The sequence below is a fragment of the Poecilia reticulata genome, linkage group LG11 (assembly GCF_000633615.1).
Source record: "Poecilia reticulata strain Guanapo linkage group LG11, Guppy_female_1.0+MT, whole genome shotgun sequence".
In the NCBI taxonomy this organism is placed as follows: domain Eukaryota; kingdom Metazoa; phylum Chordata; class Actinopteri; order Cyprinodontiformes; family Poeciliidae; genus Poecilia; species Poecilia reticulata.
The window spans coordinates 23,115,386-23,138,450 of NC_024341.1; the positions used below are offsets into that span (position 1 = coordinate 23,115,386).

Here is a 23,065-nt window from a genome sequence, read left to right on the forward strand (position 1 = left end):
TTTCTATTTATAAACTCATCCATTCATTGCCTTTTAAACACTCTTTAGCCGAATTACTGGAAACTTCTGATGTTTAATATATCTGTTGGATCTATGTCCTCTTTATTGAGCAGACTAAAAAGTGAAAATATAGCTTCTTCACTCATGRAAAAATGCTGCAAAAGTGGCCATGAGAACAACAGRGAAATAGAAGAAGTTGCTCAATRGYTTCAAAATTATATTCTTAAATGCAGGAAAGACAGTTGCAACATTTTTTCAGATAATTGAAATGAATGTCACCCTGTTCCATTTGTTCGACGTAACATTTGATCATTTTCGGCATTAAACCCTTTTTTTTATTCCTAACCAAATCTCATTATTTCTCAAAGTAATGGCTCTGAGTAGTTTAATGRTCAGCCCCTCGAAATGGTAAATGTTTACTTTACAAAATTCTTCATGATATTTCTGATCCAAGAAGTCTGGCAAGGTTTGTCACMCAGAGATCTAAAATGATTAGCCACTCGGGCGCCATCAAGAGGTGAGTGCAGCTCCTAAAGTTTAGCATCCAAGCAGATTTAGACTTATTAATGATGGTGGTGAGTAAAGCAGTAGTTTAACTGGTTTTAATGAGATGTGAATCATGATGTATCGGATATGTATAGAATGCAACAATATGTACTTATTTTTATTCTGGTTTATCATCAGTTCACAACCTTTGTTAAATTGTAAGAGGTGGAAATGARCCATTTTTGCTTTGACCTGGTACCATTTMTCTTTCYTTTGAAAGGGTCGATGAGCTGCTGTACATTGTCTCTGTGTAAAATTAAAAAAAGGTCAGACAGATACAACTGGTGGAAGTTACATATTTAACTTAACAGTTTGTTTTCATTTGTGCAATTTCATGAAGACCTAATATGAATTGTTAAGGCATGTAAATGTTAAAAGTTTATTTATTAAACAAAAATTTCCGTTATTGCCTCGTTTCTAATGCACAGAGCGGCTTCCTGCAGCTTCTCACTGTGTAAATGCATTAGATGCTACTGGTTGCTTTCTGTTGTCAATAAAGTAAAGATTAAAAAAAAAGAAATCCTGTTTAACCCCACACTTCAGTTATGAAACCTCTCTTCCTGCTTTCTCTTGTCCTCCTCTGTTTTCCAACTCCTTCAATTATCCCTCCATCCTTCCTTCTCTTTTCCAGTCGTCTCTTCCTCCCAAASCGGAAACCAAATCCTCCTTTCTCTCGGCTGACGGCTTGAAGCCCTCCGGCCATGGATGTAAGAGCRTCGTTTCTTTTCCAGCCTTCTTCTCCTTCTCCTCCCTCCTGATAGTTCATGGTCTCTAGAGAGTTATCAGCAGCGAATGGGGAGAGTGGCAGATCCATAACGTCCCCTCTCTGGTCTCTCAGCAGCTGCTCTTCCTCCCAGACACCACCCACTTCCTCGGGCTCTAGAAGAGTTTGCAGAGAGTCTTGAAGCCAGTCAGACCACATTTTAGGGASTTTGGGGTCCTGCAGTGGAGCACTGAGGTCATACAGGCTGGACTCCAGCTCTTGTGTGGGATAGAAAGCAGCAGAGGATGGGGGATGTATGGAAACTGTGTGTGGGATTGGGCAAAGGAGGTTGAGGAAGAGGAGGGTTACCTGTGAGGCACTGATATGGAAAGGCAGTCTCATCTGGACAAAAAGAGCAGCAATGATCATGTTACAGGGAGCTTTAAAATCCTTTATTAGATTTCATTTGCTTTTTAAAAAATTCAGTTAGGATAAGATATTTAGRGCATTCATAAGATGGAAAAARTAGAAAGCATGCTATTAGATTRAAACTAAATTGGATTATTTGTATTCCTTAATTGATTTTGAGTTGGATAAAAATAAAAGCCATATGTAGCCAGTGTTAAAGGTTTTCAAGCATCATTAATATRAATTTATAGCTGTTACTGTAAACAGAATTATAAGGTAAAACAATGCTTCTCTCTAAAAGTTATAATAAGAAATGCCAGTTTCAGATCATTTTGTGGTTTTCATGGAATAATTAAATTGAATTTCCACAACAGAAAGACACTAAAAGTATCTGTAAGATATTTTTTAGATATACTTTCTTACCAATAGGTTGGAAACAGTTTTTCTGCCAATATTTACATCCCATATAAGAAAATCTATCTTAATTGTAAAAAGTTSTTTATTTTAAAAACCAAAATCAAAAATGCAATTGTGGTTATTCAAAAATGGMATTTTTTGTACTTGATATTTATCAAAAGTTATAAATGATATTTTTTTCAAAAGATCAAGTGACATTTGTGGCTGATACATTTTATTTTGCTTATTAACTGAGTAAAAATGTCTAAAGGTTGAAGATGCTGGTCTACATGGAAACATTAATTTCAGTCAGTCTTTCAATTTAAAACTGACATGTATTTATATTTATCACTTTTGAAATAACAAGAGACTTCACATTAAACTTTAAAGATCACTGTGATTCTTTAAGATATATAAAGCATCAATAAAAGTTTGACTTGGTTTAAATAGGTCATCGAACAGAGACTTAAGTTTTTACTGTTTATTCCAGAAGGTACTCATAACTTATAAACCAATTATTGTTTTATCTTAATTTGAGGTTTGGTCATTTAAACTCTCATGTCTTCTGGCTCTACGTCGTAGCTTCTCTGGACATACACATKTTCTATTAATACAAAAAACTAAAATAATTTCCAAAACATWCAAGAAGCTCTCCTCATATCAGATATTTCTTACCTTGTTTCCTGTCAGGCAGCTTGTGTCTTCTGTAACATTTGTTGCTTCGGACCTTTTTAAAAACCGCCAACTTGTCTCCTCCRTTCTGCCATCACACATTGGYTGCTCCGCCCTCTGACGCACTAACATTTTCACAAAATACCTTAAACTTCATTCTTATTAGCTCAGCAACATTTGCCTCGGTTAGCACTGAGGCCAATTATGACTGCTTGTTTGGCAAGAGGTGAAATAGATTCTAAAGATTAATTAAGATGTTTCTGATTAGAGAGAGTCTCCGGGATTTCTTTTATGGTTGTGCTTGTAATTAGCATTGTTTCGATAGGATAGCACAAACATACCTGAAAAATGTCATAGTAATCCTGTAACAAATCCAAACCGCAAACCAAATGAGGCCTTTGCTTGAATGAAAATAACATCAATTATGTTCCAAAATATTTGCAGACCCACAAGCCTAATTTAACTGTGAATCAGGAGGTAGCTTCAAGACTGATTGTAAAAAAAAAAAGACCTTTTTTAAAATCTAAAACCACATTGTTAYACAGGAAATGTTTCCGTGGTACCAGGAAGTTGAGCACGTAATTGAAATATACAAATCACAAACAGGGTTGGATGTAGCCAGGCTGCTAATAAAGGCACTGAGTTTTGTGCCAAACATATTTCACAGTCATTATTTATGAAACAAAAACAAAACCAGAATGAAAAAATGTGGCTGAAAAGCTGCGTGCACCCAATAATTCAGGAGCTTGTTTTACCATCATTAGCATAGAGGAACTTGAAGCAGATGTTTTGTAAACACATTTTTTTCCCTCTCCATTTTTTTAGTTGCAGCTTCAATGCTTGAATGACCCAATCTCTGCCCACTCTTTAACTTCTGGCATATCACGTAGTTTCTGACTCTGGAATAAGATTGCTGACTCAATGATTGTAACGGTCATGCAAGTGACTCCAAAGCAGGACTAAATTACCCCCCTTCTTTTGATTCACTATTTGAATCAAACTACTGAAATAAATTTAGTCTTTTGATTGTTTTCAAAAGGATTGAGTTGTTTTGAAAGACAAAAAGCTGTCAGGGACGTTCATGTTCCTTTAGATTGCATGTTGCTGCATTTTATAATGAAATAATCTTATGAAAAGCAAAGTTTCTGCATGAAAAGACATTTTACTGAATCACTTCCATGTGGTGATTCAGTGAAGAGAAAKACATCAAACTTTACTGAAGAAAATGTAATGAAACAGCAGTTTATTCRCACAGTTAACTAAACTATACTAATATCTAGMAATCACAAAGCAATCAAAACCATTGTTGAGCTGAACCACTTCTTAAATGTCAACTCCACTTTGTCTTCTTGTACCTAGAACCTTATTAATTTAAGGYTGAAAYTGTTTCTCTAGCTGTCATTTAGCACTGGAAAAAAAACKGTCACTGCAGAACCATCAGTTAACTGTAATTTGGTCCAAAAGTCTCAGCATCAATTTCTCTCTCCACTCTCCCTTCTTCCTCCTCAAACTCCCGAAGGGGCTCGAGAGAAGGGATGCAGCCAAATGCACTCTGGGGATCGTAGTCCAGAAAAATGTTGGGGCTTTGCAACATCTGGCATGACTGATTGAGGATTGGGCTTACAGAGGATTCAACGGCTGAACCAGTGAGCAAGGACAGCTGCAGCTGGTCGATGGTGCTGGCGGGGAAAGGCTGCGATTGGTCTAGCGAAGAGCAGGAAAGTGATGAGGGGGTGGTTGCCAGGGCAACAGCTCCAGGGGGAGCGGAAGGGGAGTTGGCCTGGGAGTCTTCAGAGTTGAGGGAACGTCTCAGTTTGGCCCGAGCGTTTTGAAACCACACCTGAGGGAATATTGTGGAAGGAAGGAAAGCGTATGGAGGATGATAACAGAGACTGAAAACAGCTGCGAAACAGGTTAAAAAACAGATCATTTTAAAAATCCAAACATCTATTGAATGTGAATTTTGAATCAAGCTAAAAGAAGACCTTTCTTCTTTCATTCAGTTTTGGAAGATTGTTCGAGCTTTTATGGGGCCATATCCATTGACCTGTTTAAAAACCTGTCTGATCACCTGCCACAAACACAAACTCCAGATTTAACTATGGTATACTTTTCTCGTACTTTCCTAAATGTTCACTTCAAAGTGTTATTAAATGTCTGTGACCTTTGCTGCACCATAAGTACGGGAAATGCATTATTTCCACATAATATTAGGTGGAGGACTGAGTGATGCGTACCTGCAGGACTCTCTTAGGCAGGCCAGTCTTATGAGCGAGGCAAGTCCAGTCTTTGCCGTCAGGGTTGTGCTTCTGGGCAAAGTATGACTCAAGTGCTCTGAGCTGCTCGCTGCGGAAACATGTCCTGATTCGCTTGGTCCGTCTGCGCGTCCGCCCTCCCACCTCTCTGTCRTCCACTCGTGGCTCTGGACTGCTGACAGACTCCTCCCCTTCCCCGGACACCTGGTTTTGACCTGACTCTGACATCAGACAATGATCATGGYGAAGATGTTAGTTAGATATCATCCYTAGACACAAAGTCAATKAGCTGAAAAAGCTAAATGCCATGTTTCTGACTTGATATTTTCAGGTTCAGCTCAAGTCAGATAAAAGCTCCAATCAACCCAGAGAAATGTCTTATTTTAGAAACCTTTAACTCCAGTTAAATCTACTTTAACTTGCTTCACAATCGCCCAAGAGATGTTGACATGGAAGGGAGAGTTAAAGTTGTTACACCTGATTTTTGGATATAGAGACTTGATAAAAAATCAAACACATAGTTKTAGCACAAATTCAAATTGAAAGTATAACCACCAGATGAACYTYTAGTCTTTGWCTAATCTTTAAAATATATATTTTTGTAGAATTTTATTTATTTATTTTATTTACTTGTTTTTTAGGGACAGTATTGCATCATGTGACATGTTTAGATTGCTGTAAATGTGCCAGATTTATCCAATCATATAATTTACACACCACTGCATGATAACGCTCAACAACTTCATTTGTATTTGAGGCACTATTTGCATTTGGAAAGCCAGAGACTGAGCAGTAACTCAGAGCTCAGTCAGATGTTGTTRGGAATARGGGAACATATGGGAAGATATTTTGTGCATGTGCTCATGGCATTTGGGCTGAGKTTTACATCATGCCCCTTTGAGTCTGTTATCCAGCTGCATGTTGTAGCTACATGATCTCACTGGACTGACTTATGTTGCAAAGCCTCAAAAGAAGAATTATTTTAGGTATTTTTCATAATTAATAGTTACATGAAGCTGAACATGGATAGTGATCTCACCAGTACCACACCTATAGGTACCTCATGATAGGCTAATAATGCAATAATTGTTAATGCTGGCAAATATACATCTATTGCAACTTAGTGATGAAATTCATCATTGTTTGTGTTTTCATTTTCAAAGTTTTAACCATAACTGAACAACAAAAATTACACTCAACACAATGTTGTTTTGTTTACTGCCCCCTACTGGAGATGTTTGCAAAATTAGACATGATACCTGATGAATTATTGAGACCTGTTTATATGACACTACTCCTTTAAGCTTGAAGCATGAAGCACACAATGATGCTTAGTAATGCTTGCTACCTTAAAGTTCTTGGCTTCTGGTCAGAAGACAACTAGATGAATCAACTTTATTTACCCTGCAGAGGTGAATAAAGATGGAGTTTTGGAACTAGCTAACACACAACTGTAAAACTGTACCTAAATTTCAAGAAAAGGTTTCAAAGCGATTTTAATGTTTATCATCCCAAGTCATTTTTGAAAACACTCACAAACACACTGACCTTCTTTTAGATGTGATTGTGAKGGGTCTTGCAGTGGCAGATTGCCTGCATCACCATTATAATGTGACTCACAATACAGGTTTGGGCCCTGCATGCAGTAGAGGTTCCCTGGCATTAATTTTACATCACATTCCTGCAAAATACAAATTTAAAAAGCATGCATTCATTTGTTAATTTGTAATTAAACTAGTAGCTAGACTGTTAACTGACCTGGCAGGAAAAACAGTGGGGATGGAAGGTCAGCTCACCAGACCTCATGACCAAATCAGTGGGTGGGATTGGCTGGAGGCAGCGAGCACATTGGCCGCCTCCAAAAGTTCTGATGAGAGAAGGAAACCAGATGTCAGAAGCTGAAGTCACATGTTAACTCAATGCAGATGTTAGGAAGTGAACTGGTTCAGCATGCAGAATCACTTATACCTGCTGTAGTCCTGCTGGCAGTAAATGTTTCCATCTCTCCAGAAGAGGGAAGGGTGAGTCTGTAGCTCACAGTGGCACTGGCTGCAGCGGAGGCAGATGCTGTGCCATATCCTCCCTGCTGCCAATAGGAAGAAGCGATCACATACCTGCTCGCCACATCCGGCACATATGATTGGCTCTGGAATGGACACACTTGTTGGAACCTGGAAGATGTTTGACATGATAAAAATTAAAGATAAAGAGGGGAACTAAACATTAGGTTTATGGCACAGACGGCATGCAATCTCAAAAATTTGGAGTTCATCAGCAAAAATAATTCTGTAAAAACAAATAATGCCAAATTGTAAAATATAATTCAATTTATTATTGAGAATGCTTTGCATACCTTTAAAAAAATGACAAATAAATACTTTTTTCAAATTAAAACTGCTTCAGACATTGCTTTTTTATTTTTTTAAAGAAACCCGTCTAATTACATGTTAGAAACCAACTAATTGCTGTAGCAAGTAGTTGAGTAAATCTGAGTTTGGGGGGGAATTTTTACAGATTTCTGAAAAAAAAAATTGGACTTTGTCAGAATCGTGAGATTAAAATTAAGATTTTTTTTCATTTTTATTTTATCTTGTGAATTTAAATAATGTTTGCATAGCAAGTACCTATGTTAAACTAAACAAGTTAACATTTAACTTTGATTAGTTTTCAGGATGACTTGCATGTGTTTGCTAAAGTTAAAATGTTATGTTTTAAACTCAAAAACTTAAAGTATAAATTAGTAATTTATAGAATGACATCAATCTTGTGAACTCTGCTTGTTAGCATAAAGCTCATGTTGCCTGTCAGGAGGTCAAGAAAAACATGATTCTTTTCTAAAACATGTTAAGACACAATATCACATATTAAAGTCAGAAGACGTAAAAATATTTAAAGCATACAATACAAGCAGAAGAAATTAATGTTGTTGATCTGCCAAGCTGTGCAGAAACTAACTTTGAGGTTTTTCCGCTGTCAACCACCTGAAGTCTGTTAAAGCTTCATAAAAATTCAATGATTTAGAGAATCGTAGTTACATTTTCTGAAGCAGTGTTCTCCTCCGCTGCTGTTGGGCCACCGGCCAGCTGTACCACCTCCGGCTTGTCACCGAGGTCGCTGCCATACAAAAGGTCCTYGAGGGCTTGGTCGTCTGGAGACATCATGATTAAGAATTCTGAGAAAGCAGGGGGTAATTAGCAGTCTTCTCTGTAGCCACAGGTCTATGTTTCTATTCATAAGCACACTATGATTTCCGGCTGTTTTAAATGTTTACAGTGTTATTTTTTACAAATCTATGTGATGAGCAAAGAGAAAAACAGCTAAAATGTTTAGGAGAAATAATAGTTTTTATGTGAACTTAACAGCATGTTATCAATAAACTGAAACAATACTTGAGGGACGTATAGATAGAACAGAGAACATACCTGTTTTGTGTATTGATTTGATTATTATTTGGTTTCCACTGAGTGTGCTCAGTTCTAATCATGAAAAACTTCTCTCCAAGCAATAACAAAAAGTGTTAGATCCAGTTTTCCGGTTCCAAACTTTTCCTTTTATCTTGAAAACATTCCTGCTTTAGAAAAAAATAAATCTCATCCTTTTCCTTTCAACTGCAAACCACAGTGCTTCTCCTGTTGCAGGTGTCCTTGTAGCCTCCTGTTTTGTGGTTTTGGGATGAACCCACCTCACCTGAGGTCTGCCTCTTCACCTTAGCATTGTCCAACCACTTTCCCAGCATCCGATCTGTCGGCAGTCCCAGGTGACAAGCACCTGTAAACAAGAAGCCCAGCCGGCTCAGAGGGCAACAAGGAAGCACTGTGATTGGCTGCCTGGTAAGCAGGTGAAAGGGTGGGGTAGAGGGCTTTACACAGGGGGCCAATTAAAAAAACAAAAGGTGCTTAAGAGGACATCTGGGAAATGTGCTGAAAGATGAAAAGACACTTTTACACTCGTCTTTGACATCCAGCTTTTCTCTTCCTTTGGTGTTTTTGTTTGAGAAAATTAAACTCATTGTGTGAACAGTGAGAGGATGACCAATAAAAGTATAATAAAATGCACATGTGTGACTTCCATAAGAATGCAGCACTAAGAAAAGCAAACTGTCTTTTGTGCATCTAAATTCTTTCTTGCATGACTGGCAAGTCACCAATAGACTGACTTCATGGAAGATCTGGACTGTCCCAGAACCCAGAACTACATCTAACAGAAAATCTGCAGCATCGTCCAAAGAGGGATGTGGACCAGAGATTTACTCACAGACCGATAGGGTTAGAGAATCTTTCTGGGGTAGAATGGGCAAATATTGTCAAGTTGAAATGTACAACACTTATTGACTCAAAGATGTGATGCTGAAATTGCTGGCGATCCATTATGGGTGTTAATATCTATAAAATCAGGTTATTGCAGGTTTTCGTCCAGATTCCAGGGTTCTTACTGCTGTTCTGTTTTGTGGGATGTCTCAGGACAGACTTTAACCTAAATGTCCTGGTTCACRATACAATACTCTGCAACAACATCAGAGATCCTCCAACATACCCAACAGGTACAAAATATTAATTCTTCATTTTCTGTTGGACTCACCTGAAGTGTTTCTTTCATAAGGAAAAACCAACCAAGAAATAAATATTTATTTAAAAAAACAATAAAAATTGAAGCACATTTTAGGTCCAAGATTTAATTTTATTGTTGTATTTTCTTACAAGGCACCACAGGTAGAACAAACATAAAACACTAATATGTTTACAAAAAGACAAAGTAAAACAGAAAAGACAAACACAGTGAGGAAAGTGATGCACCTGTCATGGCAGCTGAACCACAGCAGGTGCTTTTCTCTTCTTTCTCTGTACACACTGAGAAGCCCAGCTGAAGTGGAAAACTGAACAGTAGGGGGCACTGCTGAGCTTTAAAGCAGGGATGATCAGAGGATAAAAGTTACAGAGAATAAGGAGACACAATCAGATCCTGTTTCTTGCTTGATATTCAATTTTAAAAAGAAAAAACTATTTTCAGACTGGCTTTCAACACAAAAAGATACATACATTTATATTTTCAGAACCGTCAGAAGCACATTCTAAATGTTCAGAGCAAAACAAAAAAACAAAACAAAAAAAAAAACATGCACAGACATACTGAACTCTGAGCAACCAGTAAGTTTATTTACAGAAGACGGAGAGGAAGCCAAAGAACATAAACTAGCTTAAAATGCTGCAAACAGAACAGTATATGAACAGAACTGTCAACACAGAACTGCAGCCATTTGAAATAACACACAGTACTTCCACTCATTACCAGCTTTCCACTTCATATTTCTACATCAAATACCAATTATGCTAATAAGTTTAATAATGCTCCTGATTCCAGCTTAGTTTATTTGTAATGTCTTACATTCCTATTTTAGCTAGGCTATTTACTTTACGGTCTTCAGACCTGCAGCAGCATGCAAACAATTTAATTTGGACTAAGTGGATTCTTTTTGTTGGATTTGCCTGTGACCTTTCAATTTGTTTTACTCACTTTTTACTACATTTATTTTACACATTTATCAGAATTTCATGGACTGTCTGGACAGCCAGACAGTCTTTTTTTTTAAATATACAAACCTTATAATACTCAATTGACTGTTATATACATTGGGAAAAGTACAAAAAACTTAAGATTTCAAAGGATATGTCAAGTTATACATGAGAAATCCCTTTCAAAAACATTTTGACCAATAATAATCTTCTGACATTGTAATAGAATCCACTTAGCTTCTTTTTCTTGAATTGTGAAAACATTTTTAATGTTGCTAAAGAAGTTTCTTTACTTTGACAATAAAGAGAGCATTCTATTCTAAAAGCTGCTGAGAGATAACCATACTGCATTGTTTGTATTGACAAAGTCCTTAAACTTCATAAAGTCAGACTCATCTGGTTCTTATGTGTAACTGTAAAGGTTTAATGAGAATCATCTTTATATTTCTAAGCATATAAGCACCTTTTCTGGTATCAGTTTCTCTCATCAATTAAATATTTTTTACATCTTTTTATTTCATGGAATTTATTGAATGTTTTGTTTCTTTTTGTTTTCTCTTTTTTGATTAAGATGAAAAGTTTAGAAACTGCACAGCCAAGCCTTTTGTAGTTTTTAGGGTTTGGAAATATTTTACCTGGGTTAGCTTTAAATCGTATCAATTAAAACCACTAAATTTGGGCTTTGCATTTCTGAAACTTTTAGTATTTTAAGGTCACAAATGGCTGCTTATCAAGATACCAGCTAATAACTTTGATCAACTGTTTCTGAAAAGATGAAAACTTCACAATATACAGTTACACACCGATAACTTGCTTTGTACACATGAAAAAATATCTCTATTTCCAAAAGAGAGCAAGGCATTTGTTAAAATATGTGTGTACATATGTTGACACAGTTTCTTTATCAGTTCACCATCCTCTTTCTCACTTTGTTCTGCTGGCTGGAGGCCTGAATGATGCTGGTCTCATCTTCATCTCTGTAAACTGGATGGAATGGTGTTCTCCTTTCCAGGACTTCCAGATCACACCCTAAGACACAAACAGAGAAATAGTCGCATGCCGCTTTGCAATTGTAAATATTAGATGGATCCTACCTTTCCTATTTAATTCTTTATATTACATATTGTATGCAAAATTGTTCAAAGAATTAATCTTCCATGTAAAAAAAGGGAAAACTTGCCTGTAGCTATAGCTGCACAAAATAAGTCTCCACAATGTAACAGATGCAAAAGTACAGTATGCTCATCTAACATTCAGTGCTTTTGTTTCAGCATGTAGTACCAGACATCTGTCCACATATTGGGTTGAATTAATCAAGTCTTGTTTAGATTTGAACCTATGAATTTACATGTGATGCGACATCCTATAAATATTCCAGTCCCGTTTACAGAGTTATCCATATTGTGCTTATTGTACAATTTGTCTGATGTTGCTACCTGATGTTTGTAGTCAATTCCATAACGACCATTCAGATTTGCCTCATGGCAGTTTTTGTACCACCAGCCAGCTTGATAAGAAATGGCACAGCGGGTGAGCCACGGTGCCGGATCCCGGTCTTTGGTGGAGAAGACACAGTTGTTGTGGTAACTAAGGGAGTCACCTGAAACCAGGAAACATGAGAAATTGAATAGGTTTCCTTTCATGCAGATCATTCAGCCAGGTTTTGGGAGCCTGTACGACCAGGAAAGCTTTTGAATTTCCATCTCACCTGCAGTGCCGCTGTATCCGCCCACACTCAGTTTGTAGTTCCTTTTGGACACCTCAAATGTTGAATACTTGGCGAACACCTGCTCGCTCCCGTCTTGTAGGTCGACCCGTAGATTCATCTTTGTCACCTTGGTCAAGTTGTGAATTTTTTCAAGGCCTAAAAGAATTAAATTTGGCTTGTTTGAGACATTCAAGATTTTTTCAAAAAATGCATTTTATTAAGCGAAAATAAAAATTTAATTTACATCATAATGCGGTGATGCAAAGAGTGACACAGAGAATGGTTGAACATTTCTGAAAATGTTCAACCATTCTCTGTGTCACTCTTACTCTCTTACTCTCACTCTAAGAAACCATATAAAATATTGAGACATTGAACTTTTTCAATTGAATAAAACATGCATAATTTTGAGGAGCACAAAGGGTAAAATATAAAAATATTTTAAATCTAACTGCAGCTGAATCTTCATGGTTGAATCACAGCAAGAAAGCCATAGGCAGATACCACTATTCACCATCATGACACAAAGTATACATCTTTTAATTGATTCAGTTACTAGCAAAATTGGAGTTGAAAAAAAGTAGCTTTTTGCATCAAATATTGATACAATGTTATTAATCAAAGCTCCTCTTTAATTCATTTCTAATTGCATTCTACCACAAATATTTAAAATAATTGTGTACATTTGTCAATGAAAAGTGATCTCCAGCTTGAGTTAAAGAAAAACTATTACAGACACTTTTTTAGGATTGTCTGTAATAAGCCGTCATGCATTCTGACCTAATAAACATTTCATTACTGTGAAGAGTTTCTCTCACCAAGCCAGAACTCTCCACTCAGATCTCCAAAGCCAGAAACGTAATCCTTCCAACCATTGTAGAATTCCACCGAGCCGTCCTTCCTCCTCTGGAAGACCTGGACATGGATCGGAAACACAAAGAAGGGGAAACTAAATATAACAGAATGTAAGGACATCTTCCCGACTGACAACTTTACAGTTCTGACTGTACCGTCCAACCGCCGCCGTCCGTCTCCATGTCACAGGAAACGTTCATCGACTTGCCAAGTTTCCCCTGAGGGAAGATCTCCACCACGTCTGAAGTGACGACACCGTTCAACAGTTCCTGAGAGCAGTCAGCTGGGAATGGGAACTTCAGTGTGCCTTAAGAGAAAGAAAAAGGGGGTACTGTAATGAGGCAAACTCTTTATCAGTTAAGAATCAGGACTCTTAAAATAACCACAGGTACCAGTAGTGAATTCAGTGTTGCTGCTGGCTGCCAGTTGTCCTCCCCTTATTGGCCGTAGTTCCACAATGTACAGAGACCCTGGATGCAGTCTGGTCAGCTTGTACTGCGTTAGGTCTGAGCCTACAATAATTTCCTGTCAGAATGTAAAAAGTCAAGAGTTATGAGCAAAAGGATGAATAGGCCTGTTGTAAAGAAGAAAACTGTGAAAAGGTATTATTTTTAAAGCTACAGACTCTAACTCCAGGCCAGGTTTGGCATTTTGTATAAAACTGTCATAGAAGGGAATGCCATTTAACAACATAGTAAAGTACAGTAGATCTCAGTCTACAGAAATTAAAATATAACAAAATAAAACACAAAAATTCACCTGTACACAGACAGGTTTCATACCTGTGGGCTTTCACCTTTGATCCTATAAACCAGTATGTATTTATCCACAGGCTTTGACAAAGGTGTCCATGACACAACAGCGCTCCGAGGGGTCACATTGTTGACCTTTAGATCTTGAGGTTCATTTTGATCTTGCCCTGAGCCTGCAGAGCCCGAGTAAGTTTCATTGTCATTGTCTTCTAAATGAAGTATTTTATAATTAAGAAAATAGCATATAAGCTCTGGCTTAGAAACATATTTTGTGCATGTGTCTGCATGGTGTGACTGGCTGCTGACCGCTTTTGGTGGCAAAGCTGGTTGTAGCTGGTGAACTCTCCAGGTTGCCCAGCTGACTTCTTACAGTGACAGTGTAGGTGGTGGATCCTTCAAGGCCGCTCAGCTGCTGCTCAGCTGCGTTTCCTGAAATTGTAACCCTCACTTCTGACTCTACATGGGAAAAAGCACAACCATACCAGATTAAAGCATGAATTTTAAGCCTGTACAACCTATAAATATTTTAAAAAACATTAAATAAATACATCATAACTGTCATTAAAACTTGTTTGGTAAAGAAAGCCATTTGCAGCCATGCCTCTCTTCACAAAAGAAAGTTTGTGCCACCTGTGGATGTCAACATGAAATCTGCATTCCCATTCTCTGATGGACTACAGTTGTTTTTGAGATCTTTAAGCCTGCTTTTTAGTGCTTTTAATGTTTAAGTTACTAATCAGGCTTGGGTGTAACTGATCAATTTGAACTCAGCTTTCCAGAACATACAGTCAACAACTTTCAACTCATGACTTTGTAATGGGGTCAAAGTCATAAAATCATTAGTTGAAAAGCAGATTAAATTATGATCAATGCCTTTTAAAACAAAAAATGAATGCAAGAGGATTTGAAACTCAAGCTACAATTGTCAAATAAGGAAGAAAACATAAAAATGTTTCAGCCTGACACCATCAGGACTTACCTGTACCTGAGCCATATACAATGGTGTACTTATCAACAGTGGCAAGAGTTGGACGCCACAGTAACAAAGCTGTGGAGTCGGTCACATTGACTGCTTGTAGGTCAGTGGGTGGGTCAGGCACTGAGAGTGACAAAAGTGGAAATAATAGCAGAATTATAAACAAGAAAATGCAGTATTTTCCTAAAGATACAAGATTCCACACAGAGGACACAGTCTGGATTTAATCAATCACACCAGCTGTTAGAAATCTTTAATTTAGCCCAGGAGAAAATTGAAATGGGTCCAGAATGAAACTCGTAAGAGTACCGACTCGTGCAGACAGTTTTACACGGTCCATTTATTGTCAAAAATGTTAAATTGGAACACATGTTGCGACAGCATTAATGAAACCATCATGTCCCACAAATAATCATTTGAAATGAATTATTGCCATCCCCTTTTTTTTTTAACTCGCAGAACTCACGTGTCATGACAGTATCTTTAATTGGATCGCTCTCATCCAGTCCGAGGGTGGAGATGACGGTGACTTCATAAGAGGATCCTGGAGACAGTTGAGCTAGATCGAGGGTGGAGTCCCGGGAGCCCACCGCCACCGACACTGGCTCTCCTACGAGAGACGAAATAAGGTTTAGCAATGTTGTTTTGATTTTTCAGGTAAGAAATCATGTGGTGAAGTGAGGAAAAGTCATATTCAAGGTTGTTTTCGGTCATTTTTTGTGTTTTACCCTCATCTGCGTGGGTGTAGGTGACTTTGAAACCATCAAGAGAACTTTTTGGTTTTGTCCATGACACTGTGAGGGAGTTTTCAGTCACCTTGCTGAACATTATGTTGGATGGAGGCTCTGGTCCTGGAGGACAAAAACCGCCAAGAATAAAGGCACATTACAGCAAGAAAGTTGAGACAAACAGTAGAATATATGATGCAGTATTGAGAAACTGAATTGAGAAACATATATAAGATCATTTAAAGACACCAATAAAGGAATGCAAAGAAAAAGAGAATTTAACAAAGAAAAAGGGAAAACGGATAAATGGATTATGTGCAAAACTCTTTTCTCAATCATATTTATCCATTCACACATTTTCTTCTGGTGCTCCAGTAAGTTTGTGTGTATATATGTACAGCACAAACATATATACAGYATACAAGTTATACACACAGAGACAGTAACAAATTCAGGCAGATCATGGCTCCTGGGCAGCAGAAAAGGAGAGAATGACAACTTTATGAATCTTTACAAACACAGTAATTAGCAGATCAGTCAATTCCTGAAAACAGAAGCATTGAAGGAATGAATGATAAAGACACACAGGAAAAAAGAAATTATTTTTATGTTATTTAAAAGGGAACAAAAACATATTAACATATTAGATGAATACAATAAGCTTGAAATGAAGGATCGTGTAAAAAGTGTTGAAGCTAATTTGGAGTCATTGTGATATTTCTATTTTATTTAGAAGACAATTAAATGCTGGGACTGGACTTTTTTTTTTTACTTACTGAGGCCCATATTTAAAATATTTTAAAACAACACTACTCTACCAAGTAAAATCATGAATTTATGACATGAACAGTTTTTACCCTTTGACACCCAAAATGGTTCAACCTCAGAGTAACTGAACTCCTTTGGTTTTCTTGCATTTAAATACAAATGTTAAAGATATAGACCAAATGCACAACGACCAGCTGTGGTCTTACCCTGGTTTGGGTGAGAGATGAAGGGGTGTCAGTGAAGCTGGCTGTTAGTTTACCCTAAATGAGAGAAGACCAGAGCAGGAGTGAATAAATGGAGTTATGGGGTGATTGTTTTTGATGTCAACTCAACTGATGATCGCATAAAATCAGTCAGGCTGAAAAATGGGTCAGTCAGGACAGAAACTATTTACTAAGATTAGGCAGAAATACCAAATGTGTACAGGTGTTCCTCAAAGCTTAGTACTAGATCCTTGGAAGGTTTACAGTTACACCTTTATTAAACCGTTATAAAAACAGATCAAGCTAGAAATTACATTGAAAGGACTGAATTTGCTTTCAAAGCAAAATAAAATGTTTGCTGCAAGAGATTTGGTGTCAATTAAATAGATATATTTGATCTATATGTTTCAGAGATAATCAAATATTTAATACGGATCATCAAAAAGTAAATATTTGACAATTTGTAGTTTCAGAAAAAAAAAATCAATCTTGCAATTTCTGGACTTTAGAGTGTTAAATGACAATTTATAGCAATGACTTCTTATGGTTGACATCAAATAACTCAGATTTTATTGTAAGATGGGTAGTGATTATGATGTAGTCATTCATGAATATGCATATCTCACATATTCATGGAAGCTGGAAAATTAGTGTACAACAGAAACACTTACACAACACATTAAACAGACTATTTAACACCAATGTGTTCAAAAAATAACAGGAACAAAAAAAAACTGGCTATGTAAGAGTGAACATATGTTCACATGACAGACGCAGGACGGCAAACCAGACAGTGTACAAGAGTAAAACACACTTATGAAACAGAAATGTATGGAGCATTTGATTGCAAGCAGATATATCCAGTGGTGGTCAAGCAAAGTGACAATTGACGAGATACACTGTGAAGACATGACACAAATAACATTTAATAGGTTGAAACTCATAAGAGCAAGAGAGACTCTTTGGATCAAGACTTGACAATAATAATAGTGATGTGGTTCTTCTACCTGTCACCATTATTAGTACCTGTACTGATGACAAGCTTGTGCAGACTGGACAGAATGCCGGGACCTTTTCCAAGCAAGGTTATGGTGTACTCCGTCTGAGGAGGCAGATGTTCAAACTGGTGGGAGCGAGCAGAACCAGGCAGCACTTGTCTGAAGGTTTTGTCCCTCTCTGTTGGTCTGCCCACTGCAACTTTGTGGGTAACTGGGACTTGAAAAGCTTTAGGTACTTTGTTATTGTCCTCATCACCTCCATTTTCTGGTGAGAATTCTTTCATGTCCTGATCTTTATCATCTTCTTGTTTATTTTCCTTCTGCTTTTGTCTTTCATCTTTATCAACCTCTGTTCTACTTATAACAAAGTTTTTGTACTTCCCTTCAGGCGAATCCCAAATCACTGTGAATCCATCAGAAGTCTGGTTTGTCACATCAACAAAGTTCAGGGGTTCTCGTTCGCCCCCAGAAGAAGAAACCTCAGAAGCAAGACCTTTTGTCCCTTCAGTTTCAGTGTCAAAAACAGTGTTTACACTGGGATTTGTTTTTGGAAACTCTTTCTTTTGTATTCCATCTATACTTTGGGAACCATGATGCTGATCTACAACAGTTCTGGATGTAGGTAGTCTCTTTGGAAGTGTGACAGGTTTGACAGATATGTTACTTTGATTTGTGGCACCAATATCCCTGTCGGTATCATGTCTCTCTTCGACGTCAGAATCTATTGGCGCTTCCAGTTTGACCAGGATATAATCTCCATTATCTGACTCCTTTGTTTGTTTGTCTTCACTGGTTTTCTGTTCATGCATAAGGACATTTTGCCTTAATATGCCATTTACTTGTTCATGCGGTTGATTAGTTTGGAGGCCATGGGTAAACCTCTGGGTATTTAAGTTTTCTGATTGTGATTCAGGATTCTCACTGGTACTGTCTTTTCCCAGTTCCTTAGTTTTGATCCCCGAAGTAAGAGGGCCTCCATTTTGCTTTTTCCCTAAGAAAGGTCTTCGTATTGGACCTCGGATAGGATTTTGACGACGTCTGAAGTTCATAAATGTTTTATTTTGCACAGATTCACCATGTTGGTGTGGGTGACGAAGGTTTGGCTGAAGGGAGGAAGGTGCAAACCCTTCCCTTGGGGTGTGATTGAACTCATTTGAGACGCTGGTTTTGGGGAACCTTATCCCAACTCCTTCCTTTCCTTCAGTTATAGGCATAGAATMAGATGGTACAGATTCTCTAGAATGAGATGTGGAATTTTTTAACAATTCAGTGGGAAGCATCTGTTGTTTCAAGGTATCTGTGTCAGGATTTATAGACTGGGAGGRTKGTGTCAAAATCCTTGACATTGGTCGGGTTCTGTTCTGAAGATTTGAAAGCATCCGMCGTGGGTATGKACCCTTCACAGGGAGGCGGCGGACAGGGAAATGTCTACGTTCTGCCAAAATCTTTTTCTGGCTTTCTCCCACCCCAGYGGTTACGTTTCTGGATATTCCATCTCGCTCTCTGTTTCCATCCTTCACGGGACGATTTCTTTCCAATGAAGGTGTTTTTCTTGAAGCAGACAAAGATGGTGAAGATGATACATTGTTTGTTTCCTTTATTAAGCTGTGGCTCAAATGAGGAGGAGAATGGGTGGGAACTTTCACGTTTTGATGGCTTTTGTTTCGAAGCAAGTCAAAGTTGGGGTAAAGGCGACGTATGRACCCTCGTTTTGGATCACCATGGTGGAAAGGGGATCTTTCACTTTCTTCTGAACTTGATAGTTCACTATCYTCAGGAGGTGCAGAGTCGGAAGTGGAATCCAATTCATTGCTTCCATTTAAACCTAAATCATCCAGGCTGGTTGAATGGGGTGATGGTGAGGGGAGTGACACAGATGGTTTTTTTGAGGAAGGTGACAGTACTGACAGKTGTGATGATGTCAAATCTGTTGGTGAGRAAATTRGTTTTGCATCAGGYGATGATGTCTTGGTGGGTGGTAAGTAGGATGATTTTGCAGTTAATGATGAAGTCGTTAAGAGTGACGGAAACCCCTTTAAAATCTGTTTCCTTACCATTTCTGCATCAGCCGAAAGGTTTAGAGGTCTTGCTAAGTGAACTGAAATTGTTGTGATATTAAGCTCATCAAAAGTTTCAGTTATTAGTTTGTGCAAGGGGTCTTGTGGCAAATCAAGGCCCTTCTCTTGATTAGGAGGCATTTCCTCTTTACTAGAACTTAGTGGATTTTCTCTCAAACCTATCCCATCCTCTCCACACCCATTGCCTCTGTTCTTTAAAGGCAATCTGAAGTGAGTTACTTTAATTTTATTCATACATTTCTTCTCCTGGCTTCKGATATTCCCAGCTGGCTCGGAAGACACTGAATTAGTATTATTTTCAGCCTTAGCCATGTCAGCATCTGGTTGTCTTTTTGAGCCAGTGTAGAGCAGTTCCTCTGAGCTACKTTCCCTATTTGGTTCAGACGGGGGCGATGAAGATTCAAAGTCATTCCCAGGGATTACAGCTGGACTTTGGTTCCCACTCCTCTCAGAGCTTAATGTCTCTTCACTCTGGTCTGCCACAGACTCCCGGATGATCTGAACATCTGCTTTAGTTTCATCAGTTTCTTTTGATTCACTTTTTTTCAACACCACTGGGTTTTTGTGTTTAGAATCAGGTAAGAAACGTCTTCCTCCAGGCAAAACTCTGGTTGCATTGGGACGGAACAGTCCTGGCYTTGTCACCACAGGTCTTCTAGTTTGGGGTCTGGTGTCATTTCTTGCTACCACTTTGCTGACCAGAGGTTTAGTTCTGGCACTCACAAAAGATGAGGAGTCTCTGCTTTTGCTGCCAAGGTCTTGTCCTGGTGCTYGAGTAACCTGCATGGTCAAGTCTTCAATGGTAGCCCTTGGGAAAGTGGTGCCTAAAGATGTGAGAGCAGTGATCATTTGGATTAAGTGTTAAGGTCATCACATGTTGCAGTAATCCAGAAGATGTCATATCTAATAAAGGAAGAAAAGCATGTTTTAGTAGAAATTATAAAACTGTAAAGACATATTTAAGAAATATRYAAGACGTTTGCCAGTTTTACACAAACAAGAAATGAAGGCATGTTGACGAAGAACCTGCAAAGAGAAAATTAGGACATAAACAATGTTTTCCCTGGACAGAGTTGGCGTTTGTTCCTCTGGTGAGAAGAAAATATCCACACTGAGCTCAGGAACAGATGGAGAGGTTAGGGCATTGCTCTATTAACTTTTACAGACTTTCCTGTAATGTGTTTTATATGCTGTGATGCTTGGAATAATGAGGTGTCTGGACACATATAGGTTCACTTCTCAACACCACAGCTGTCTTCACTTGCCTTGGGAAACAAATATTTTACTTGGCTATTTGAAGCTATTGGCGGTTCATACATTGATTAAGGAGAAAACCTTGACCAGATGCCTTTTGCGGTCTTCAACCCAGTAAGTTCTTTTACTCACCGGGAACTACCTGGGTAGTTGCTGGCTGGCTACGGACCACTCCCTTCTCCGCCACCAATAAGATGTCGTACAAACGCCCTGCCTCCAGCTGCTGAATATGGGCAGAGTTTTGGCCAGCTTCTATGGTCATTTCCTGAGACCTCCCTGCTCCGTCTTTGGGTGTGATGGTCAAACGGTACCTGTCAATGTCTGCCTGCGACTCCTCCCATTGGACTACTGCTGAAGTGGAGGTGGTCTTAACAACTTGGAGGTTTGTTGGACCAGAGATAACTGAAGATGTTGAAGGAAAAGATAAAGACACAAGTTATAGTTTCTAACTTGTCAAAATATTGCTGAATGACTAACTGCAGTGTAGTACAGCACAATCCACTTAGTTTTATAATTTAACCTTAATACATTCCTAAACTCCTGCAGCCTCGCTCTCCCTCTTCAGAGATAGGGAAGCAGGAAGAAATTGCACAAAATTTTCTCTTATTTTTGCAATTTGAGCTGATCACAAGAGGCAGTAAGTTAGTAAGAAGTTTCTTTCTCAGCTTGTATGCTCAAAATGCCATGTTTTGCAGATGGGATATTTGCAATACATATGACATTTTGCATTTGCAAAAATTACAGTAAAATGTATTTTATTTCAAATTCCACTTTGTGACACAATTTTCATTGAGTGGAACTATAAAACAAATATYGACATCAACCTGAAACATGTCCAAAATAGAGTTTTAAAGAACTAAGAAAAAGTTTAAAGTTGGGAGTCAAAGTGGCTGACATCCTCAATAAAACTGTAAACAAACAGCAGGAATCTTACTGGTCATAAATTCAGCTATGCTCTCAACTCCCCTTCTACCATTAATCTCTCCAACAATGGTCACGATGTACTCCTGACCGGCTGCCAGGCCCGTTTGAGTGAAGGTGGTCTGGCTTCCATCCACCTGTACAGTGACCTGCTGATCCTTCTCTTTCTGTACGATCAAGACAAAGAGAGAAGGGAGTCAGTAAAAACCWCAGATATCCCCTTGTTTGAATCTACCTCGTAGAAGTTTAATGACCTTAAATTGTTTGTGTACTTTACAGTTATTATTACTAATCAGRTGCTGATMAAGAAGTCAGATTGTACTCACTTTGTTGCAAGGCCACCCAGGGCTATGCAGGAAACACAGTTCATATTTTTGGGGGATTGTTTTGTTTTATTAGCAAAGTGTTAATCTTTCCACGATGTTTCAAACAGCCACTTTTTTGTTTTGATTATTTGTTGAAAAGAAAGCCTTATGCTGAGTTGCATGKGGCTTTGGAATGATAATAAATCAAATTTAATCTAGTTAAGATTACGCTACAACGTTTTTTWWAAAAAAATCAGAATATGGATGTATTTGCAGGGTCTGGATAAATTCTTCTTGTGCATATGAGGAGAGCAGACCACTCCCCATTAGTGTTCTGAGCATGAGAGTTTCCTGGAAATCCGTAAGAGATCCAAGAAGATTAAGCAGAAAACCTCCTCCGGGAGACCCTCGTGTTTTATTATTATGCTGCGTAAGACAGAAGAGTATGTAGCAGCTGCAGCTTATCCACGATGTCTGATATGTCGAGCTTAAAACATCCACGACTCACGCGTTCCCTGTTGGACATTACACGTTTTCAAACATCTCTTTCAAAAATCTTTGAGCAGTGATAAGAAAAGATGATTGATCTGTTCTTACATCTCAAAACCATAACACTTTCCATGAATCAGAAGCTGTAATATTAAATAGTTGCTCAGCTGATAGYAAATGGCTTTCTAATGAATGGATACTGAGCTGTACTCTAAATGGACACCATCTGGTTGTTAGRTTGRCCACTATGCTGGTTGCCCAGATCAGTGTCCTCGTGTCAAAGCAATTCCATTAATTTCCATAATAATGAGGGTGACATCATTTAAATTGAGGCTTCTAATAAAATCAAGACATGCATTAAAACAGAATCAGCCCTGTGGTGTTAAAGTGTTGGCTCAGTCACAGAGGAACTCCACATTAACACTGGAAAATCAAGCTGAAGGCCTAAAGTCAGGCTTTTTCTTTGTTTGAATGCATTTGCATTACTGCAGTTCACGCTAGATTGTAAGACATAGTTTGCTCAGAGGTAGATATATTTTT

General features: G+C 38.1%; 3 protein-coding genes across 3 annotated transcripts in view; all 3 read right to left on the minus strand.

Annotated features, from left to right (window-relative positions):
- Positions 1–27: 27 nt before the first annotated feature.
- Positions 28–3,591, minus strand: qrfp (pyroglutamylated RFamide peptide). The gene is made up of 2 exons (XM_008422621.2): positions 2,729–3,591; positions 28–1,651 (listed from the first exon to the last, which is right to left on the minus strand). The coding sequence occupies exons 1-2, from the start codon at positions 2,855–2,857 to the stop codon at positions 1,073–1,075; spliced, it is 708 nt and encodes a 235-aa protein (XP_008420843.1). The 5' UTR covers positions 2,858–3,591; the 3' UTR covers positions 28–1,072.
- A 314-nt stretch (positions 3,592–3,905) lies between these two features.
- Positions 3,906–8,740, minus strand: LOC103472785 (LIM/homeobox protein Awh-like). The gene is made up of 7 exons (XM_008422620.2): positions 8,403–8,740; positions 8,016–8,152; positions 6,949–7,151; positions 6,739–6,847; positions 6,529–6,661; positions 4,963–5,201; positions 3,906–4,565 (listed from the first exon to the last, which is right to left on the minus strand). The coding sequence occupies exons 2-7, from the start codon at positions 8,139–8,141 to the stop codon at positions 4,167–4,169; spliced, it is 1,209 nt and encodes a 402-aa protein (XP_008420842.1). The 5' UTR covers positions 8,142–8,152; positions 8,403–8,740; the 3' UTR covers positions 3,906–4,166.
- Positions 8,741–9,636: 896 nt separating this feature from the next.
- The window catches only part of LOC103472822 (tenascin), a gene marked incomplete at its 5' end in the record, with an annotated part of 29,841 nt that continues 16,412 nt past the window's right edge, over positions 9,637–23,065 (minus strand). Inside the window, 13 exons of the mRNA XM_008422663.2 lie at positions 9,637–11,519; positions 11,927–12,090; positions 12,199–12,354; positions 13,017–13,113; positions 13,209–13,360; positions 13,446–13,578; positions 13,836–13,978; positions 14,112–14,261; positions 14,785–14,904; positions 15,248–15,391; positions 15,510–15,632; positions 20,943–21,212; positions 21,745–21,898. Of these exons, the coding sequence (XP_008420885.1) occupies positions 11,415–11,519; positions 11,927–12,090; positions 12,199–12,354; positions 13,017–13,113; positions 13,209–13,360; positions 13,446–13,578; positions 13,836–13,978; positions 14,112–14,261; positions 14,785–14,904; positions 15,248–15,391; positions 15,510–15,632; positions 20,943–21,212; positions 21,745–21,898 (1,911 nt within the window). The remainder of the gene's footprint in view (positions 11,520–11,926; positions 12,091–12,198; positions 12,355–13,016; positions 13,114–13,208; positions 13,361–13,445; positions 13,579–13,835; positions 13,979–14,111; positions 14,262–14,784; positions 14,905–15,247; positions 15,392–15,509; positions 15,633–20,942; positions 21,213–21,744; positions 21,899–23,065) is intronic.